At 41.2% G+C, this 16,607-nt stretch overlaps 2 protein-coding genes across 3 annotated transcripts; one reads left to right on the top strand and one right to left on the bottom strand.

Moving 5' to 3' along the window:
- Window positions 1-10: 10 nt before the first annotated feature.
- Window positions 11-2,254, top strand: dusp23b (dual specificity phosphatase 23b). 2 transcript variants are annotated; one of them, XM_057858562.1, is made up of 4 exons: window positions 175-381; window positions 589-667; window positions 755-1,026; window positions 1,104-2,254. In XM_057858562.1, the coding sequence occupies exons 3-4, from the start codon at window positions 757-759 to the stop codon at window positions 1,287-1,289; spliced, it is 456 nt and encodes a 151-aa protein (XP_057714545.1). In that variant the 5' UTR covers window positions 175-381; window positions 589-667; window positions 755-756; the 3' UTR covers window positions 1,290-2,254. The 2 variants fall into 2 exon arrangements, with proteins under 2 accessions (XP_057714543.1, XP_057714545.1); XM_057858560.1 differs by lacking the exons at window positions 175-381; window positions 589-667 and adding an exon at window positions 11-168 and having other exon boundaries at window positions 1,104-2,253.
- Window positions 1,507-16,017, bottom strand: LOC130930599 (afadin). Its single transcript, XM_057858559.1, has 24 exons — window positions 15,837-16,017; window positions 14,725-14,917; window positions 14,535-14,641; window positions 12,781-12,887; window positions 12,614-12,699; window positions 12,469-12,534; window positions 12,187-12,371; window positions 11,209-11,354; window positions 11,035-11,129; window positions 10,629-10,900; window positions 10,056-10,199; window positions 9,787-9,985; window positions 9,638-9,717; window positions 9,070-9,156; window positions 8,917-8,982; window positions 8,771-8,844; window positions 8,585-8,703; window positions 8,389-8,520; window positions 8,215-8,294; window positions 7,965-8,123; window positions 6,896-7,570; window positions 2,123-2,207; window positions 1,991-2,036; window positions 1,507-1,843 (listed from the first exon to the last, which is right to left on the bottom strand). Exons 1-24 carry the CDS (start codon window positions 15,930-15,932, stop codon window positions 1,750-1,752), a joined length of 3,393 nt encoding a protein of 1,130 aa, XP_057714542.1. The 5' UTR covers window positions 15,933-16,017; the 3' UTR covers window positions 1,507-1,749.
- Between the last annotated feature and the right edge of the window lie 590 nt (window positions 16,018-16,607).

A 16,607-nucleotide genomic window follows, 5' to 3' on the forward strand; every position in this document is an offset into this window, starting at 1 on the left:
GATCATGACTGAGACAAGTGGGTTATAGGAAGCGAATACCGAACTACTGTACCTGTCGTTTTTACAGTCGTGCCGTTATATAACAAACGGCTTTTGGACATTCGTGCGGAAGCGGAAACAACTTTGCCACAGACGCGTAATCGCTGCACCTGCCTCTCTCCGAAAGCTGTGAGTTAACTACCACATTCACATGTTCCTGTGTGACGCCCGCTATTAGCTAGCATGTAGCGTTCGTATTGTTTTTTGCTCCTATCTTCCATTGTGCTCACCTTAACTGACTTGTTTCTAGCCATCGTATTTCCCAGTTTTGTTTGAAATGTGCCATGTGTCTGAAATCCTTTGGTACGCCGCCTAGGTTGCCGAGTATGCTAGCAAATGGAGGTGAAACATTTTAGCTCTTTGTTTACATGACAACAGCATTTTGGAGCCTTGAAACAAACCTTGGAAAATGTTTCTTCATTTCTTCTTTTTTGATACCTTTTAAGTGTCTAATAGAAGCTCCTCCCCTTGCTTGAACATATTTGTATGACACAAAAATGCCACAAGATGGCGGTATTGAATTATAAAGTGATTTGATGCTTTTTGTAGTATTTTGGCGTGAGGGAGCACAACACCTGCGAAAAGAATAATAGGGGATTCGGTTCCTCACGGAAAATCTGTAACTAGGGTACGTTAGCAAAAAACAGCAGGTGAATAGTTATTGTTTTGTGTACAAGACAGGAGTGTTTTGAGTGAAAACGAGTGTTCTCCTCAGAAATGGCCTCTACATCCCCTAGCAATTTCTCCTGGGTGGACCAGGGGAAAGTGGCTGGACTGGCCCTCCCCCGGATGACCGCAGAGTACCAGTTCCTGCTGGACAATGGCATCCGACACCTGGTGTGCCTGTGCGAGCGCAAGCCGCCCAATTATGACACATGTCCTCAATTAAACCTGCATCACATCAAGATCACCGACTTCACGCCCCCCACACAGGAGCAGATCGATAAATTCCTCAACATTGTGGAAGAGGCCAATTCCAAGGGAGAGGTACCAGACCACGCAAGGGATGAGAGGTCGACTATAGCCTTTTTTCTGTTCGGTTTGACACTTGTCCGCGCTTTTAGGGCGTTGCTGTCCACTGCATGCACGGTCACGGACGAACAGGTACCATGCTGGCCTGTTACCTGGTCAAGACGAGGAAAATGTCCGGCATTGACGCCATCCAAGAGATCCGACGACTTCGCTCGGGCTCCATCGAAACCCACGACCAAGAAAAGGCAGTGGTACAGTTTTATCAACGTGTTAAATAAACAGTAGGGAGATCTGAAAATCACACTATAGAAGTAAATCTGTGCCGCAGAGTTTGAATATGAATTTGTAACACTGAATTTGTCACCATCGAAATTCGGTCGCAATAATTCAGTTACCAAAATGTAGTAGTGAAAAATTCAGTTGCAAAAAGTTCAGTCGCCAAATTTTAGTAGCTAAAAATTGGCAGAAAGTTAGTACCATATCATATTGCTTGGCAGAAAATTGCAAATAAAATCTTCGAATAATCGGTGAAAAGAAATCAACAATGATGTACAAGAATTCAACTCTTTATTATTTAAGTATACCGTTGAGATTTAAATGTGATCAAGTCAAAAAGACATAAAATTATACTAAAATCAAATGAAAGGGTGACCCTAATCATTAGGTTCTAACCCTAACTTAAGGTTAAACAATATGTTCTGTATCATATTATTATATGGACATTTCATCTGCCGTGATTTATGCATTGGATGCCAGAGAGAAGAGACGCTGGCGTTCCTTGAATGGCAGCTTCTCGGGAGCTGGCATCCTCCGCGTTTTGTCTTCCCGGCGCCTGTGGATCAATACTGTTTTCATTAGGGGGAACATAAAACAGAGACTCAAGTTCTCAGGGATTTGTAAGGTGTCCTCGTTCTCTCTTTTTGAGGATTGAGGCATTACTAGAAGCAAGGAGTAATGATTAGTTTTTCTTTGGACTCACTCTGTAAACACCATATCATCTTGTTGCCGTCCACTTAAGATGTGATCTGCCCCAAAGAAAGACAATAAAGTCAAATTGTGAATGAGACGCAAGCTCAAAGTGTTCTGAATCAAAACTGCTGAAGCAAAGTACCAGTTTTTTCATCTTTTGGAGTGGAAAGACTTTTAGACTGCTCTTTCAAATCGCCGTTTGCATTCCCTGGTGTGTGTGTCTTTTTCTGCAAGAAATAAACATATTTATTCTTTGGTACATAAATGTGGATCAACTTTGTCCAAATGTATACCGTATTTTCCAGACGCACTTTTTTCGTAGTCAGGCGCGACTGATCATTCGAAAAATACATGTCTGGGAACCTTTCGTACATTTGTTTATTCTAAAAATGATTCTATTCCCTTTTTTAAAATTTTTTCTTATGTGTGTCAACACAACTTGGCAAATTAATCGACTTCAATTTCCCAATTCCTATTTGGTAAATGGAAAATGAGCCTTTATCCATTGTTCAATTATGCAGGCATGAAAATCTCTCACCTTTCGGCGAAATTCGCCGTTTTGAAGTCAAAAAGGGCGACCTACGTGAATTGCGTAGATCCGAGGAGAAATTGTTTTTTTCGGGAGATTTAATTTAATTATTATTATTATTATTATCATCATGTGATTAACTTAGTACGGAAACTGAGCAATTCAGAAATCGGTCCTTTAAAACAGTGACACTTGGACAGTCAGCAAATCCTTCCAGATGCTTCGCTGACGAGAACCAATCATCGGCCCAAACTGCGTTCCATTATTCCAATCGCGCGCACTCTTTAGTGTACAGGGAGTGCAAGGAGAGCCTTTGGTTGCATTGCAAAGCTGCGAAAACAAAAAGCAGGCCTTATCCACACCGGGGCAGACCAGCGCGCAGCATACACACTTGCCCGTATTTACCAGCAGATTGAATTTGGTGAGTAAGGGTTTTTCAATCGTTTTCATATTTTGCGATATAATAAAGTGACTGCTAATTCGTTGCTGCTTGCGTTGAACACTGCTAGAGCTAGGCAAATCTCCCGTGGAAAAAATAGCTCAAATTGGCTTCAAGCTTGTGTATTTAGCGGTAATATAAACGAAAAAACGCACTGTTGAGCCAAATTAAGCGGCCTGCTCTCGGATGGAGGGGGGCGCCTCGCATCGCTTCCGTCGTCCGCCTGAGACGCGTTATTTTCGGCTTGGACTTGAGATGACGGTCGGTGTCCACCGGCCCGACGAGTGGCGGGAATGATTCTTGCTTCTTAAAGCTTTTCAGAAATACAATGATCCCTTGTTTTTCGCGGTTAATGGGGACCAGAACCCGCCGCAATAAGTGAAAACCGCGAAATAGCGCCCCCCCCTCCATTTTTTTGCGTGTTAAATGTTTTTATTCAGATTGTACATTGGGGGAAAAGATACACATATATACGGAGCCCCCCGGGTGCAAGGATAGAAAAAATAAAAAATCATAGCTAATCTGTACCCACAGTTTACTAATCTGTGGGTACAGTTTAGTAATCTGTACCCACAGATTAGTAAACTGTACCTACAGTTTAGCAATCTGTACCCACAGTTTACTAATCTGTACCCTCAGTTTACTAAACTGTACCCACAGTTTACTAATCTGTACCCACAGATTAGTAAACTGTACCCACAGTTTAGCAATCTGTACCCACAGATTACTAATCTGTACCCTCAGTTTACTAAACTGTACCCTCAGTTTACTAATCTGTACCCACAGATTAGTAAACTGTACCCACAGTTTAGCAATCTGTACCCACAGATTACTAATCTGTACCCACAGTTTACTAAACTGTACCCACAGTTTACTAATCTGTACCCACAGTTTAGCAATGACCCGGAAACGGTAGTCACCAGTGTTTGGCGGGGACTCCAAACGTCGAGGGACCTGCACCTTCTGCCCTCGGCGAACAAAGGGGTTTTAAAAGGTAACTATTGCACAATTTCTTTGGTAGCCGTCTACATTTTCAGGTGTCATCAATCAATATGGCATGTTGTGTGTTAGTAGCCGCTAATACGGCTACTAAAAATAGGTAACTGACAAATGAACACTACTTGAATTAAGCACGCACGGACACGACAGCAGCACAGAAAATGTGCAAACACAACATGCCATATTGATTGATGACACCTGAAAGACGCCTACCAAAGAAAACGTGCAATAGTTACCTTTTAAAACCCCTTTGTTCGCCGAGGGCAAATGGTGCAGATGGTTTCTCGGTCGGTCCCTCGGCGTTTGGACTCGGAGTCCCCGCCAAACATTGGTGACTACTGTTACCGGGTCATTGCTAAACTGTGGGTACAGATTGCTAAACTGTGGGTACAGTTTAGTAAACTGTGGGTACAGATTAGTAATCTGTGGGTACAGATTGCTAAACTGTGGGTACAGATTAGTAAACTGTGGGTACAGTTTAGTAAACTGTGGGTACAGATTAGTAATCTGTGGGTACAGATTGCTAAACTGTGGGTACAGATTAGTAAACTGTGGGTACAGATTAGTAAACTGTGGGTACAGTTTAGTAAACTGTGGGTACAGATTAGTAAACTATGGGTACAGATTGCTAAACTGTGGGTACAGTTTACTAATCTGTGGGTACAGATTACTAAACTGTACCCACAGATTAGTAAACTGTGGGTACAGATTAGCTATGATTTTTTATTTTTTCTATCCTGGCACCCGGGGGGCTCCGTACATATAAGACATGTTTTTTCACTTTTTTTCCCCCCAAAGTATCATTTATAAATGGTTTTTAAGCACTTCAAAATGTAAGAATTATGATAAATTTTGAACATGTTACTGCCCCACCGAATTATTTTTAAACAAGAATAAAGTAGTAAGAAAATGCTTGGCTTTATTAAATGCTTCATAGTGAGTCTACTCAAACCCTCTGAGTCTACTCATTTTGTTAAACGACGATTGACACATGTGCAAACTTTTTCTATGATTGATTTTTTTTTCTTCAAGTGAGGTTTTTTTTTTGTTTGAAGCAACTTATTTTTTGATTGAATAATAATAAAGACACAAATGTCCTAGCCAAAATGTGACCCAAACGCAAAACAAAATTACTTCAATGGAAAAAGTTGTTTCAATCAAGAAAAATAGTTTTCAAATGCTTTTTTTTGGTCTCAAATTTATTTTTGCAATCAAAAATTTAAAATATATATTTTGATTCAAGCAACTTTTTTTTGGGATTGAAAAATAAAGACACAAATCCACCTCCATAGTTATTGAGAGAGAAAGAAATTAAGAAAGCTTTAAAAATAAAAGCCACCGGGGAGTCTGATTTAATTTTTTTTTTTTTTTTTTAAGATTTATATTCCACCATATAGCTAAACCTTGTAAGGAAAAGAGATTGAGGGATAAAAAAAAGTTGGATGAAGCTGGTAAAGGCAGTGGATACCTAATCAGCTGGGTGAATAGCACAATTTGTAAGAATAAGTTTGCAAGGATAGTTGGGTATAAAATACAATTATAAACACAATTACAATGTTATTTTTCGATAATATTTTATGCCATTGCTTTATTAATTATTAGGTTCTAGAGTTGTTAAGTATGAATAATAATGAAATATTAGTTTTGAGAAAACCGTGCTGTTGGTGGCTCAGTGACCATCTGATGTGGTTTGTTCTGAGATGAAAAAGTTGAGGAAGGACATTTTGATCCAGATGTTGAAGGAAGAAAAGAGGCAGACTGACCGAGTCACAGCCAGAAAGTGTTGATGACAGTGTTGATTTGTATTCACTGTTGCCCCCTCCCAATTAAAGTATGTCACAGTTGCAGCCAATTATTATCTAAAGCTGGTTAGAATTGAAGTTATGTTGTTTTAAGGTGTATTAAGTACTTGTTCGTTTGCCCCTTTTGATCTACGAGCAACCGCCCCTCCACCGGTCTCTGCACGGCCCTGCTGAAACACAGTGTGGGTCGCCAGAGCTCAATATTTTGTTGGGTTGTACAGTGTACCGGAACATATTTCCTCCACACCCTTCTCACCTTTTTAACTCCTGACCCATTTTAATGCCCGATTATGAGTTTAGTGAACACAAGTCAAGAAATAAAATCAGGCCATTTTTTGTTTTCCCAGGGTTCGAATTTCCGTGACCTGAAAGACCATCTTCTTCGGCTGCTTTACCTTCTGCAGCTGCATTGGGGTTTTACATAATTTTTGCCCCATGTTGCTAATAGTATATTAGCTGATGTGACGAATTTGAGGCCTCCCGACTTGGAAACATGATACAGCATGCATTGCTGCCCACGTCCCCATTACTAATCAATGTGCTGGATGGAGTCGTATACTATCTCATGGAAAACGTTTGTCTCTGCAAGAAGATGACATGACAGTGGAGACTGTCTGCACGACTTTTCAAAATTGTAGCACTAGGTAATAATGGCACCAGAGGTCAGCAAGATCCCACTGTAGCCGCAGAATAAGAACCAGCAGAAGACGAATGTCTTCCGGGTCATGGCAAAGCGAACTCGGGGAAAACAAATAATGGTCGTATTTCATTGCCGACATCCTGTCATATTCACATTGAATAAACACTCGTTTTCTGTTTTCCAATGCCCAATTATGAATCAGAAAATGGAAGACGATTCATTTCCCAGTTTTTGTTGAGACACACAAAACGAATAACGTAAATAGGCTCGATATACAAGTATACTGTCTTCTCGTTCTGGTCTCAGGCATTGGATATTGTAGTCTTGATCACAACAGTAGTGGATTGCGGTCGACATCGAATCCATGTTGATTGGGAACTGTCAGCTACTCCCTCTCTATCCATTTTGACTGTGAGATGCCAGCCCTTCCCAGTCGAAATGTTTTGAAAGTCAACTGCCCATAATGAATGTGGTTTAGTTAAGGTATGCGCAAACTATAGACTTACCTGTTCTCGTTTCTCCAGCTGTTGTATCATCACCATCATGTCCAAATCTTGTTCGTCCTCAACCTCGTCCACCTGTTGCCGAACCTCTCGCAGTTTCTGCTGAAATCGCCGCTCAACCTCTTGCAGTTTCATCTTTTCATTCAGTTCCTTGAGGTCTTCAGGCTCAGCCAAAGTGGCGTTCTGCTTCTCCAGGCTCGGCGGTTCTCGGAAGGAGACGTGCTTTGTCGGAGTGATGCTCACTTGAGGTTTCGCCACAGTTTGCTGTGATAGCCGCGAGGGCCCGCAACGAATATGACATTTTGAATAAGAGCGTTCATTTACTTGAAGTGTTTGACTGGACCTCACTGCCACCAGACAGGAACCGTGTTGGAATGTAGTAAGTGGAGGGTTGGTATGAGAAACGGCAGGCCTGGTAATAGGGACGTCTATGCGTACGGGTTGGATGGAAGGCGTCGGTGTGGGCTGTTGCGAAAAGGGGGTCCTCCAGACCCCGGCACGGGTTCCTCGTTGCTCTTTGACAGGACTGCCGCTGTCCACAAGGATGTTTTGGGTTGAAAAGCTTGGCAGAACGGGAAGGTAAGAGTGATAGTTTTGCTTGGTACAGATTGTCTGACTTTTGTCCAGCAATGGGCCTCCTGTGTCCACGCACACATTCTCCTGTGAGAGAGCTTGACGCTAGAAAAATGGGTGTATTTTAGAGCATAAACAAAGCATTTCGCACTTCTTAAACTCAAAATAATGTCATTTGTAACTGTAACAACTGTAAAATGCTTTTTTGGAAATTAGATGAAATTGCTCCTTTTTAAATATGATCATCTGTAGAGCTAAAATTTTCAAGAGGTCTAGACTGAAACAACCTTTACTCTAATTAAAATACATTTCTTGGAAACCATTCTCATTTCATTACAGCAAAACCGGAGAAGTTTAAAAATGAGATTAAAAGTTGAGATTGGCGTTTTTGAAGAGCTGCAGATGGAAATTTTGAAAGTTTGATTACTATATTGTTCCAAAAATGAAACATTTCTAGCATTTATTTCAGAGCATTAATAGGAATGAAATAATCATTTACCATAAAGGTCCTTTGGTTGACATAACTCTGTCCTCCCAAAGGCCTCAAAGACACCTGAAACATTTGCTGTGGTCGACTGCTGTTTTGTTGGCTGGATGCTGGTGTGTTCTTGTCCAGAGATTTCCGGATTGGGAGTGTCAGATATCCTTGGTGCAATGTCTAAGAACAAACAAAAGGGTGTCCTTGCATCATATGGAGACAACATTTGCTGATTGAAACATTAACAAGATAGAGTTGTAGAAAATCCTACATCATTGCAAAGGTTTGAAAGCGACTTGTTCCATCGCACGTCTCGGTTGGTAAGCTCATCTCCTTTTTCCAGGGCGAAATCTATAAGAATATGGAGGATCAACAGACTAAATACTAAAAATATCTTGTGACACCCCAAGCACAAGTCATGTTTATCATAATGGCCATCACCCACCAGCCATGTTAGGGTTGGAGCGATAAAACCTTCTGTTCTTCTGCAAGGTCTGCACTATGTTTTTCCTGTCGTGGCTGTGCCGAGCTGGATCCTCAAGAGGGTACAGAAATATCTCCTGACTCTTAGCCCCTCCTTCAGGAAAAGAAAATTTGAATCATAATTTTACAACAATTCAGTTTATGGAGATTGTGATTACCTGCTATCCCAGAGCTGGCGGGATCGCCCAGCAGAGCACCAAGACCGTGGTAGCTGGCTCCGAGCTTAGCTACTTGCAAGGTCACTATCGGACCGGTTTGCATCATGATTGCCGCTGCCCTGAACAGGACAAAACACCAAAATATGGAAAACAATTCTGTGAACTCTGGGTCAGCAGGTGAACTACCTTTCCTGCCTGAGGCCTAGCAAGCTTTGACCATCCACGCTTAGCAGCTGGTCCCCTGGAGTCAATAGACCATTCTGAAAGAAGTGGAAACATTTTAAAAACTGCCCCACACCCTCACAGAACGACTTAGCTTTGTCACCACAAACCATCTCAGCTGGTCCTCCCTTGACAATGGATTTGATGTAAATCCCAAGGTGGTCTTGGCCCGCTCCCTGAGGCATACAGAAAGATGCTAATCAGATCAGGCATTCGTCAAGATTGCGGAGAGAATGTGTTTTTGTCGGAGTTGCTATGGTTACCTTGGCAGCCACAATGCTGACCCCCATGCCACTGTTAAGAGGTTTCTTCAGAGTAACTGTAATAGTCTCTGGCTCCTTCTGGTTGTCCTATTGATGAGAAGTTCGAATTATCTAACATACTACTGAAGGAACACGCTTCAGCTAAAATCTCACGATCCGTGCAATTTTATGTCTAACCAAACCGCAATTAATCAGGTCTAAGACAAAAAAAAATGTTTTTTTTCTTTGTGTTGCAAACCACGTTGTGAGTGAACTACTCGAGTGAACAAGTTCAATTGAAGTACGACCGCCCATTGAAGATAACGTTTCATGATTAATTAATCCTTCATCCATTAGACAACGTGGTGTCCTCACGGTAGGAGTTGATAGTAACACATCCTGTATAAGGTACTATATAAATATATAATGATTTTTTTTTTTGTATAACTGTTCTTTCTGTTCTTCTGTGTGTTCTTCCTTTCTCCCTGTAATTGAAATATTGTACTGTAATGCCCTCAAGTTGGCACGTAGAGCCCCAGCCGCCGATGCACTAAATACTACATGCACAAGGATTCCAGGAAAAATATACCAAGTATGGTGTTCCTGGCTCTGTGAAAAAGATGGTCCAATCACCGTTCTGGTTCGGTTGCAAGGTTAAATAGCAGAGACCTACGAAGCAAGTATCACACAGCATTCATGCTTTTATTTTGTACGATTACAAAATAACTTGTTCATTACCTCTCTGGCAAATTGGCTCCAGAAATTCCCGAAAGCCAGAAGGGATTCCTCTCATGTTATCACAGGAATATCCCCCATCTGGCAGCAGGAAGGGCAGATGGAGGTCGAGGTTCTCCTCCAGCTCTATGTTTCGACCTTCCTGACAAATTGCTTTGTCCACTGAAGCTTTTGCGGTCGCAACCGCAGCTTCGATCAAATCCTACAGAGACGAGGGACGTTTGATATGTCATATCAATCAAAAAGGCTAACGTAAAAATTATAATACTAACTTTTGGGATTGGAGGCTCATTGGGTGCGTAAAAGTATCCACACAATAAAGCACGCAGCTGCAGTGAATTTAACTTGAAACAAGTGTTTTGGATCTCAGTTACATCTTTTGTGGTGTATTTATTCATGGTCAGGAGTGTTGTTGCCTGCAAAAAAAAACAATAGAGTTCACCACTACGTAATTAATATTAAATAATAAATATTGCCAAGACATTTAGAGCATTTCGAATGACTTTTCAGACCCACAAAAAATACTGTATGTTCAATGATTTCATACAGACATCAAATCTGCCAAATAGATGATAGTAAGACCCTCTTTTTTCCATTAAAATCATTTGATTCTATTTTTGAGTTCTGTTGTAATCAGCTGTAAAACTTAGTTTTTACAACCACTCAATGTACTACTCACTGAGCCAATCTCGTATCTAAAATTGAGCACGGTGGTTACATATCAGTAAAATGGTTTTCAAACTTAAATTTTAAACGTCAACGTTTCAACGTCAAACAAATCCATACTAGTTTTAAAATGTAATTAACAACCATTATATCCTCTTTGCTCTGGAGCAAAACCCGACCTGGATGACGTGTCCCAGGTGGCAGTCAGCAGCCAGCTCCAGGCCCTGTCTCTCCGCCCAGGCTTCGATGCCGCTTAACCTCTGGCGGAGAGCCGCCCCCCAGTAGTGGGAACACAACCCCGGGGTGCTGGCGTCAGGGTTCATGAGTCGGTTAAAGAGCCAGGTGCTGATGAAGTGGAATACCTGGGAGAAAAGCTGAATGGCAAGGGCAGGGTTGACCTGATAGTGTCGTAAGACTGACATGGTGTTCATCAAGGTGTTCAAAACCCTCTCTGGAACCAGTGGGAGACACAAACCAAACCTTTGTGAACTTGCCAGTGCTTCTATAAGCTCGGAATGGTTGTTTTTAAAACATTTTGAAAAGATCTAGAAATTTTGCAACTTAAAAACACAAGAATGCTCTTACCAATACCAGCTGGAAGTGAACCATGCTGCTCAGGATCAATCAGAAATGTTGGCAAATTCTTGCCTAGCTCAGTCTGTACACACTGAATCAGATGACTAGGGTGAAGAAACACATTGAATCAACAGATGAATCAATGGATTGTATTGAAATCATTCTAGAGAAACGAGCGCCCACCTGTAAGCTTTATGTAGCAGGCGAGACAGATCCAACTGACTCTGCCGTGTAAGTCTACTGAGGTCCTTGTCGTGTTTGAAGAAGTTTAGCAGCTCTGAAGTGTTGGCCATCCAGAAGGCGAGCGCTCCAGCGATATCCTGCTGCCTCTGAAAGACGAATAACGCATGCTGTCTTTGTAAAGTCCATAACCTCTATTCGCAGATATGATCGAGTCATATGTCCAAGTTGTAAGTCTCAAGGCTTACCCTAATTAACATTTCAAGTCCTGAGTTTTTTCTAGGTCAAGTCAAATCACAGCATATCAGCGATAGGCCAAGCATACCTGACATAATCCATCTCCAAATACCGCTGCCATGTCACAATTATACTATAATTTTTTTACACTCAAGACTGGCAAGATTACATTTTATACGTTTTGGTCTTGTCTCTTGACTCTTGATACAGTAATGAATTGGTCTCAATGATTTCTGGTTTCTGACAAGCCTTGATATGGTCTTGACTCACCTATGTTCTGATCTAGACTTATCACGTATCACAGATTTGTTTTTTGGCTATTTTAAATTCAGGCTTGGTTATGGACTTGACTCCAAAAAGTCTTGAACCTGACTAAATTTTAGTGATTTCTGTTTTTTTTTTTTTTGGCAAGTCTGTTTTGTGGTCCTGGCTCCCAAAAGCTTTTTATCTCGACATAGTCTCAGTAATTTCAGGGCAGGTTTCTGGTCATGGTTGCAGTCTTGACCCTCAAAAGTCTTGATCTATACATTGTCTCAGTGATTTCTATTTTTGGGCAAGTCTTGATCTGATCTTGGTCATGGTCTTGAGCACAAGTCACCTTAAAAAATATACAGTATATGCATATCAGTTTTTGTCAAATCACATCACAAGTCTTCAAAACACCGAGTCGAAACCTAAATTCCCCAAGGCTTCCTCTAACACTGGGTGGACATAAAGGTATGAGAAGAATATTTATGGACTTGCTTGGATGATTTTGCTCATCACAGCCACCATTTTGTCTGCAAAAGAAGATATGCCACCAATCAAGGCGTCCGGACGCTGCAGTGCAAAGCGGCCTGCGGCATAGAGCGCATACGCTGGTGAGAGCTTGAAGTGAATCGTGGAGCTATTGGCGTAATTTATGACCGCCATCAAGAAGGCTTCCTCAGCTGAAACGTCACATGAGGGCATTAGAGGACACGTAGAGAATCATTACAACTATAGCAGTCAGACACATTGCACTAGGAAAATTCTCCCAATACTCACAGTGATCACAGAGCTGAATTCCAAGTGGTAAACCAAAATGATCAAAGAAGTCATGCTGGGGACTGTCTGTGTGGTGTAATACTCATGTAATCAATGAAAAAGCAATAACCTGAAGCCACTATCATTGTGTAGATAGATGACTTACTTGTGTCTGCCTGCACCTCTCCTTCTGTTTTCTTTCCCATGAACTGTCCAGCTTCTGATATGCTGTTTAATTGGATTTCACATGCCCTAGATATTTGTAGAAAGAAATCAGAGGTCTTATCATGAATTTAATTGGAATTAAATATATTTTTTAAACAGTTTTCATACACCGTAGTCCTTTCAGAGACTTCGTTTTTGCTCTTCTTGTCTTTTCTTGATAAAGTCCTCTTGAAAGTTTGGACTATGCCCCCCTTTTCCTTGTTGTGACAGCTCTCCTTAATTGATCACAGGGATTTTGACATTAAAAATATAGTAAGGAGATTAAGTATTTGCACCCCTTGTGATTTTGGGTTAGGGTTTAGTTCACCCACTTAGAAAATAGTTAAATGTCTGAAATCTCAATAAAAGATGCATTTCCATTTATAGAGACATAATCTAAAAAAAATAATCCAGAAATCACTTTATGACTTTTTAAATACTTTATTTGTAATGCACTGGCGTTCGTAAGTATTTGTACCCATGAGAATCCGCAATAATTATGACACTCAAAAAGTTGTCAGTCTACCTTTCAAAAAAGTCCTCCCACTGCCCGTTGGAGCTCATTATTGTGACCTGTGCACTTCACAGTCAGTCATAATCCAACTGCTACCATGGGCAAAACCAGAGAGCTTTCGAAAGACACCAGAGAAAAAATTGTTCAGCTCTACAAAGCTTGAAAAGGCTAGGGGACAATTGGAAAGCAGTTTGGTGAGAATAAATTAACATTTGCAGCAATTGTTAGAAAATGGAAGAGGCTAAACATGACTGATAATCTACCTGGGACTGGGGCTCCATGTAAAATCTCTCCTCGTGGGGTATCACTCCTGATGAGAAAAGTGAGGGCTCAGCCTAGAACTATATGGCAGGAGCTGGTCAATGACCTAAAGAGCTGGATGCAGTTTCAAAGGCTACTCAGTAGAACAATACGGTGCAATGGTTTAAAATCATGCATTGCTCAGAAAGTTCCCCTGTTAAACCAGTACACGTGAAGGCCCGTCTGAAGTTTGGCAGAGACCATCTGAATGATGCAGAGGGGTCATGGGAGAAAGTCATGTGGTCAGATGAGACAAAAGTAGAATATTTTGGTGCAAACCTTACTCGTCGTTTGTGGAGGAAAAAGAAGGATGAGTACAATCCTAAGAACACCATCCCTACTGTGAAGTATGGAGGTGGAAACCTCATGCTTTGGGGCTGCTTTTCGGCAAAAGGGACAGGACGACTGTGCTGTATAAAGCAGAGGATGAATCGTGAAATGTATCATATGATTTTGAGCCACTACCTCCTTTCCTCAGTCAGAGACCTGAGTCGTGGCTGGATCTTCCAAAATCACAATGATCCGAAGCACACAGCCAAACTGACCAAGGAGTGGCTATGTAAAAAGTATATCAAGGTCCTGGAGTTGCCTAGCCAGTCTCCAGATCTCAATCAAATATAAAACCTTTGGATAGTGTTGAAACTTCGTATTTCTCAGCGACAGCCCCGAAACCTGACGGATCTAGAAAAGATTTGTGTGGCGGAATGGGCCAAAATACGTGTTTCCATATGTGAAAACCTGGTGAAGAACTACAGAAAGCGTCTGACCTCTGTGATCGCAAACAAAGGCTTCTGCACTAAATATTAGCAATGATTTTCTTAGGGGTACAAATACTAATGAACCCCAGTAAATTTCAAATAAGGAATTTTTAAAAATCATACAATAGGCGTTCCGGATTTTTTTTAGATAGTCTCTACAAGTGGAAATGCATCTATGATTGAAATTTCAGACCTCTACGTATTTTCTAAGTGGGTGGACTTGCAAAATCACAAGGGGTGCAAATACTTCTGCTCCTCACTGTTTATTAAAGTGCCTTCTTCAAGGTTGCAGTAGGCGGATATTACTGTACCTCGGTTGTTTCCTTGCTTTGCTTGAGCACAAACCTTCCCTCTCGGTTGTCTGAGTTCCAGTTTAACTGAACCACCAAAGGCCTCTCATCTGGGTCCAGTTTACGTTCTTTTTGTACACACAAACAAAATACCAGAAGTGGTAGCACTAGAGCAGAAACTTAAAAACCGAACCATGACTCAGTGTCTTACCCTTATTGCCATGAATCTCATACAGGGAATAGCAAGTGCTCAGCATTTTCATATCGGGTCGGAATTTCTCAGCCAGAGTTTCAACCACTTCGCTGGTCGAAGCGTTGCTGCAAAACCGCAGACACTTGGTGGCGACATTACCTCCGGTGCAATCTTCTAAGTAGAAGCGCATCACGCCCTGAAACACCAGATTCTAACAACAGCAAAAGAGTAGCACGTTGTTTAGACTAATTGCACCGCCAGCCCTCCGATTCAAATTGGTGGATGTGTAGCATCATCAATAGCCTTGAAAGATGATTCACAGCCACTAGTCCCAGTTTAAATGAATTGAACGTCTATCGTTGTGAGTGTTACGAGTTAAATGTTATGCAGTTAAAAAAAAATTTTTTTAAACCAAGGGTAATTGAGGGCCATAACCAGAGTTTGTCATGTTTTTGTTCATTTTAATTGTATTAGGTTTTATTAAAATGTTAGTTTTATTTATTCATATACAGTATGTGGGCACCAGGTCTTTTTATTTTTTTTTTACGTATTCACATTCACTGCCGGCCCTGTTGAGTGAAAAGTATTCACACAATATGTGTTGTGGTAGTTAGCAAAAGAACAAGTACAAATTTGTTTTAAAAACATAGATTAACAGCAAAAGTCCAAATGGATTGAACGTCTATTGCCATCAGTTGCAGCCAAAATTGTCAGAAATAGCCATAAACCACATGAAGGGTAAAAAGATGGTAAACTATGAGAACATGGCAAAAATAGCAATGAGACATGTCTGCTTTTCAAATGTCTTGAGCTGCCATCCTTTACCCAGAATTACTGTAAATTAAAAGAAAAAAAGCCACTTGCCCTTTATACCTTTTGGGAGTGTCCCGAAAGTCCTGTGATAAAAACCATTAGAGCCTCCTAAGGAATAAAACCACCGCTTTTGCACCTGTTGGAGCAATCTTAGTAGATCAAGCAACACACCCACCAGCAGCCCATGCATACAGTTGATTGTTAAATCAACATGTACTTTAATTAAGAGCCAAGACATGTGTTGGGACATTAGTACATAAGGTCCAAAGTGTCAAATGTAAAATGCCATAGTAATTTCTTGTTTTTAGATTACTCACCGTGTCTGGTTGGCTTATTTCAAACAAGTCCAGTCTGTTGTTGTTCCACTGTCTGATAATGTGGGCCAGCTTTTCCCGCTCTTCCTCTGGTGGCATTTTGCACAAATTAACGTTACTTCAAGATTACCTTTGGAGTCGAGAGAAATGTTCCCTACTGTCCTAATCCTTCTCTACTTGTGCTTTAAACTCACTGCGCCCCCTCAGTGTAGTCTCAACATAATTGCCTACTTCATCCCCTCTTCACAGCCCCTTTCCAAACCCCCTCTTCCCTTATTTGACGGGTCAGTGGAGCTTCGTTATGCGTGGGGAACTTTTTCCCAAACTAATATCAGTCAGAGTCATGTAATTTCTGTCCTTGTACGCTACTAAAAGTTTACAGTAAATCACCAATGTTGATTGTAGTTGGATCTGAAAATTGACTTGTTTGTGGGTGAGTTTATTTTCAACGTAAGACTCTGTGGTTGTCATTTTTTCTCAGTCGCCAGCAGATGTTTGTTTTTTAAAAGGCCTGTGTGGAAATCCACTTCTTTAGCATACCAGTGATCTTCGGTCCGGCTGACATGTATAAGTCGTCCCATTCACGATGAGATGTATGTGGGGCAGCTTTTGTTGGCAGCCCTCAGCCTTTTCTGGGTAAACGCTCAGCAGGACAAAAGCTTGTACACAAACACGCATCAATTAGATATTCAATGTATAAATAGACGTCATTAACAATCGGTGGTATTGTTGTCTGGCTGTTAAGCAAAGGCAAAAACGACAAGCCCAAAAAGG

This window comes from Corythoichthys intestinalis, chromosome 15, assembly GCF_030265065.1.
Source record: "Corythoichthys intestinalis isolate RoL2023-P3 chromosome 15, ASM3026506v1, whole genome shotgun sequence".
NCBI classification, from domain to species: domain Eukaryota; kingdom Metazoa; phylum Chordata; class Actinopteri; order Syngnathiformes; family Syngnathidae; genus Corythoichthys; species Corythoichthys intestinalis.

Excerpts from the sequence above, each read along its gene's own strand:
- dusp23b (XM_057858560.1), top strand. The coding sequence starts at position 757 with ATGGCCTCTACATCCCCTAGCAATTTCTCCTGGGTGGACCAGGGGAAA. Across the intron at positions 1,027-1,103 it reads AGGCCAATTCCAAGGGAGAG|GGCGTTGCTGTCCACTGCAT; the intron begins GTACCAGACCAC and ends CCGCGCTTTTAG.
- LOC130930599 (XM_057858559.1), bottom strand. The coding sequence starts at position 15,932 with ATGCCACCAGAGGAAGAGCGGGAAAAGCTGGCCCACATTATCAGACAG. Across the intron at positions 9,986-10,055 it reads ATGAGCCTCCAATCCCAAAA|GATTTGATCGAAGCTGCGGT; the intron begins GTTAGTATTATA and ends TCGTCTCTGTAG. Across the intron at positions 1,844-1,990 it reads GATGATATGGTGTTTACAGA|GCGCCGGGAAGACAAAACGC; the intron begins GTGAGTCCAAAG and ends ATTGATCCACAG.